The 5770-nt window shown below is 40.1% G+C and overlaps 1 protein-coding gene across 4 annotated transcripts in view; it reads left to right on the plus strand.

Annotated features, from left to right (window-relative positions):
* LOC143029107 (vascular endothelial growth factor receptor 1-like) overlaps positions 1 to 5764 on the plus strand; it is a gene marked incomplete at its 3' end in the record, with an annotated part of 54111 nt that extends 48347 nt beyond the window's left edge. For all 4 annotated transcript variants that reach the window (XM_076191534.1, XM_076191538.1, XM_076191536.1 and 1 more), the window contains 1 exon segment: positions 5659 to 5764. In XM_076191534.1, the coding sequence (XP_076047649.1) occupies positions 5659 to 5764 (106 nt within the window).
* Positions 5765 to 5770: the final 6 nt, after the last annotated feature.

The raw sequence follows: 5770 nt of genomic DNA on the forward strand, positions 1-5770 counted from the left end.
TCCCTCCGTTATGCTGTCCCACCACTCTTGTTACAGTCCTGTATCACTTCTCTGAATATTCATTTTGTTATTTCGCCGAACCCTGTGGAGGGGGAAAAGAATACTGCCATCAAGTCTTCCCACTTGAGTCGTAAAAGACGAAAAAAAAAAAAAAAAACGGGACGGGGATAGGGCTAGGCATCCTTCTCTCTGTAGCACCAAAGGGGACATTCCTAAAAAGAGCAAAGGCATAAGGTGATCTGGGAGGAGTTTTTCCAACCAGAACACAGGTTTGGGTATTTTAACGTACGTGGATGTGGTGCATATGAGAGTAAAAAGGAAGAGATGGGCAGTATGTTTGTGAGAAGAAAGATGGGTGTGTTGGCATTGAGCGAAACTAAGTTGAAAGGGAAGGGATAGTTTGAATTTGGGAGTGTAGATGGGAGAGTGTCAGGAGTGAAGAGAGGACTAGGGAGAGAAGGGGTGGCTATACTAGTAAGTGAAGAGATAGGTAAACGTGCTTAAAGGTGAAGCTGGGAAGGGAAATGTGGGTCTTTGTAAGTGCATATGGGCCTAGTAGTGAGAAGAGTGTAGAGGAAAGGGAGGATTTTTGGATAGATTTAAATAGGTGCACATAGGATTTAGGGAAAAATGTCAATGTAGTGGTATTGGGAGACCTTGATGCTAGGGTAGGAAATGAACCAATAGATGGAGTGGATAGGAAGTGTGGAGTTCCAGTAAAAAATCTTAGTGGAGAATTGATGGTGGAGATGTGTCTGGAAAGAGAGTTGATGATAGCAAATACAGTGTTTTAGAAGAAAGTCAAGCATAAATACACATGCGAGACGGTGGCTGATGGAAGGGTGGTAGATAAGGCGTTAATGGACTATATAGTGGTAACCAGGAGGATAGTAGGAAGAGCTAGGGATGTACATGTTCTAAGGAGAGTGGGGGAATATCAGATCTTTTTTTTTTTTTTTAGTGGAAGGCAGGTTGCGAGTGGAGACTAGTTGGAAAAAGAGGAAAATGACAGAAAGTAGGGAGGTGCTTAAAATAAATTGCTTAAAGGAGAAAGAAAAAGAGGAGTACAAGAGGGAATTGAGGGAGGAGTGGGAGGGAGTGAAGGATAGAGTAGAACTAGGAGTGAAGGAGGAATGGGGATGGTTCAAGGAGGGAGTCATAAAGTGTGCAAAGATGGTGTGTGGAAGAAGGAGGACGAGAGGAAATAGAAGGAAGGGTAGTGAGTAGTGAGGTGAAGAAGCAAAGAAGGTTGTAGAAGAGAAGAAGCGAGCTTCATAGATTTATTACAAAATAGGACGGCAGAATCATATGAGAGGTACAAAGAAAAAGAAAAGAGAAGTAAAGCATAAGGCAAAACAGGCAAAGAAAAGAGTGAATGTGAAATGGAATAAGAGTATGACAGAAAAAATTTACAGTAACAAAAAAAATTATTTGAAAAGAAATTAAGAGAGGAAGAAGAGGCGAATTAAGTAGAGAAGAAAATGTAAAAGGTGCAGATGGAGAGATTATAATGGAAGAAAAGGCACTAAGAGGAAGATGGGCAGAATATTTTAGGTAGTTGCTAAATGTGAAGGAGGACAGGGAGGGAAAGATACATGCAGTTGGAGGCGCTAAGAAAATGACCGTGAGGAGTGAGGAAAATGGAGGAGAAATAAGGAAAGATTAGGTGAAGGCAGTTGTTAAGATGATGAAAGCAGGTAAGGCACCTGGGTTGGATGGGTGCCTTGAAGAATGTCCAAAAAAGGGAGGTACAGCGTTGGTGGACTGGCTGGTGAGGTTATCTATTTATTCTTATTTATTTATTTATTTATTTATTCTAAAGAGGATAGATTGCCGGAGGACTGGAGGAGTGCCTATATAGTTCCACTTTACAAGGGAAAGGGGAACAAGTGTGAGTGTAGTAGTTTCAGAGGGATCAGTTTGTTAAGTGTAATTGGGAAGACTTTTGGGAGGGTCTTGATTGAGATTATTAGGAGAGGAACAGAGGTAGTAATTGGTTAGGAACAGTGTGGGTTTAGGACAGGTAGGGGTTGCGTATATCAATTTTTTGTGGGAAGACAGATATATGAGAAAGCTTTAGGTAGTAGTAAGTTTTTTTTTTGTTTTTGTTTTTTTGCCTTATGGATTTGGAAAAGGCTTATGACAGGGTAGACAGGAAGGCACTGTGGGAGGTATTACTTATATATGGGATAGAAGGAAAGTTGTTAAGAGCAGTCAAGAGTTTTTACGAGAGTAGTAAAGCCTGTGTTAGAATCAGAAATGGAGAGAGTAAGTGGTTTGAGGTAAAGGTGGGACTTCGCCTTGGCTGTTCATTTTACACATGGATGGGGTGGTGCAAGGGTAATCTGTCGGAATTTAGAGATGGTAAAAGAAAATGTAGAAAAAGGGGAGATAGCCAGTTGTTGTTTGCTGACAACACTGCGCTTGTGGCAGGATCTGTGGAGGGATTGAGAAAGCTAGTGACAGAGTTTGGGAAAGTGTGCAAAAGGAGGAAGTTGGATATAAATGTGGGCAAATGTAAGGTGATGAGATGCACAAGGGGAAAAAGTGGTAACAGACTGGAAGTGGATAGTTTTAGATATATTGGGTGTGAATATGGCAAAAAAGGAAGGAGTGGAAGTGGAGGTAGGATGGAAATTAAGAAAAACAAGTAAATGCCTTGGGGGGTTAAAAAGTGTAAAGAAAAAAAGATATTTGGGAATGGATGCTAAGAGGAGATTATATGAAGGAGTGATTGTGCCGACGGCACTGTACGGGACAGAAACATGGAACATAAGAGAAGAAAATAGGAGTTTGAATGTGTTTGAGATGAGGTGTCTGAGAAGTATGATAGGGGTCACTAGGCTGGATAGAGTGAGAAACGAGGAGGTGAGGAGGAGAACGGGGTTGGAAAGGGAGTTGGGAGATAGGGTTGATGAAAGAGTATTGGGATGGTTTGAACACATGGAAAGAATGAGTGAAGAAAGATTAGTAAAAGAGGTGTAGAAGGCAGAGGTAGAAGGAGTGAACATGAGTGGGCGACCAAGGATGAGATGGATGGATGGGATAAAAGGGGCATTGGGAAAGAGGGGAATGTCTGTTGAGGAAGGACGGGAGAAGACAGAATATAGGGGTGAATGAAGAATGGTTGTGTATGGATGATGCTGTGATGCATGAAGGGGAGTGGGTGAGGGATGGGAGGGTGAGGGAGTGTGTGTGAAAAATATTTTGATGCAGCTGGAGGGGATTTTTTTCCCGTCTTCTCTTTCTCTGCATGAGGGGACGGAGAGGGGTGTCGCCGATTAAATGAGGCGGCCTTGTTGTGGATGTGCTGTGTCTTGCAACACTGCTTCTGACCCAGAGCAGTGGGCGAGATGCAGAGATGACCCGTCATCCAGGAGGAGCCAAGATAAGAGGGAAGGAGAGGGTGAATGGGACTGGAGTATATGGGGATGGAATGGGTGGGAGTGGATTTTATGCCCCTTTTTTTATTATTATTTTTTTGATCAGAAGCCATCCCATGATATAGACTTGGATAATCTTAAGAAAACTATAACTCGTTGTTCTTTGTTAGACAGGAACATCACCGAATCTAGTCATACCAAACCATTCGTTTGAAAATATTTTAAATTTGAGTCTCGGTTTGTAAAAGTTAAACAGTTTTCTGATCAAGGAAGTTTCTAAGCAGCATTCAAGAACGACAGGAACATCATTTCCATGACAAAGGCTTTTGGTTAAGGTAGTCCTTCTGTGCTTTTACTTTGTTCCTTACCCCATCTAATTTCTGTATAAGGGTTGTTGTCTTTTGTCTCCCTTCATACGATAAAGGCGGTTTCATGCACACACACACACACACACACACACACACACACACACACACACACACACACACACACACACACACACACACACACACACACTCACACACACACTCTCACACACACACACACACACACACACACACACACACACACACACACACACACACACACACACACACACACACACACACACACACACACACATATATATATATATATATATATATATATATATATATTATATGTTTATATATGTATATATATGTATATATATATATATATATGTATATATATACTAGTATATATATATATATATATATATATATATAAATATATAATGTTTATATATATACATACATTATATATATATATATATATATATGTGTGTGTGTGTGTGTGTGTGTGTGTGTGTGTGTGTGTGTGTGTGTGTGTGTGTGTGTGTGTGTGTGTGTGTGTGTGTGTGTGTGCGTTTGTGTGTGTGTTTGTATCCGTGTGTGATTCACCATTGTCTTGGATCACGTGTTGGGCTCGTGATCGACAGCTACTTCCCTCGCGAAAGAGAGCTCAGAGCTTATACATAATCGATGTATGGGTAATGCTGTGACCTTACACGAACACACACACACCCAACTTCCCGCACACGAGAGTTGAAGTAACGACTTGCAGCGCAGCGATACTGAAATCATTTCAGCCCTGGGCGGGATTTGAACCCGGACCTCCGTAGTGGCAGCCGCGAACGCTACCAATGCGACATCGTGTACATGTGTGCGTGTGAATTTACCTAGTCGTATATACCTAGTTGTATTATACGGGAAGGGAGTTATGCTCGTGGTGACCCGTCTTTGTATCTTTCAGCATCAAGTTTATTCTTAAAATCGTGAATAGTTATTCCATATATCCAGCATTCTGTGTGGGAAGCTATTCTTCTTTCTATCTCTTCTATAGTTGTCCTTTTTGAGTTTCTTTTCATGACCTCTTGTTTTTCCATTGTCATTTTTAGTAAATATTTTCTGTCAAGGATTTCCATTCCTTTCATGATTCTATATATAGTCAGTAGATCACCTCTTTCTTTTCTTGGCTCTAGTGTTGGTAGTTCTAGTTTCGATAATATTTGTTTGTATGTTAATTTGGAAAGAGCTAGTGCCAACTTTGTTGTTGCTCTCTGTATTCTTTCTAGTTTCCTTATATTCTTTTTAGTACTGGATGTCCATAGTGTCGCTGCATATTCCAGTTTTAGTCTAATCAATGTAACTAATATTGTTTTTATCATTTCTTCATCCAAGTATTCAAATGCCACTTTCATTGACCTCAGTAGGTTGTATGTTTCCCCTACTATTTTGTTTATATGACTGTCCGGTGTCATGTCGTTGCTGATTATAATTATCACTCCAAGATCCCTTTCCGAGTACACTTTTTTAAATTTCATTTTCACCAATTTTGTAATTTTTTTGAATTTCTATTTTTGCTTTTACCCAACTCCATTATGTTACACTTCTTGATATTAAAATTCACCTCCCATTTTTGAGTCAATTTCCAGATTGTGTCAAAGTCTGATTGTATTGAGTCACAGTCCTCCTTTGTTGATGTTTTCTTTAATATTTTTGCATCATCTGCATGTGTGTGTGTGTGTGTGTGTGTGTGTGTGTGTGTGTGTGTGTGTGTGTGTGTGTGTGTGTGTGTGTGTGTGTGTGTGTGTGTGTGTGTGTGTGTGTGTGTGTGTGTGTGTGTGTGTGTGTGTGTGTGTGTGTGTGTTTGTGAGAGTGTGTGTTTGTAAATATATATATATATATATATATATATATATATATATATATATACATATATATATATATATATATACTTACGTATATTTTTTCAGGATGGAATCACCATCAATTCTAGCAGCTCAATTGACCCCAGGATCTCTGAAGACGGACTACGCATCATTTTTCCTGAGATCACTCTTTCCGACACAGGCATTTACAGGTGTG

Source organism: Oratosquilla oratoria, chromosome 10 (genome assembly GCF_046742065.1).
Source record: "Oratosquilla oratoria isolate Oo_2021 chromosome 10, ASM4674206v1, whole genome shotgun sequence".
NCBI lineage: Eukaryota > Metazoa > Arthropoda > Malacostraca > Stomatopoda > Squillidae > Oratosquilla > Oratosquilla oratoria.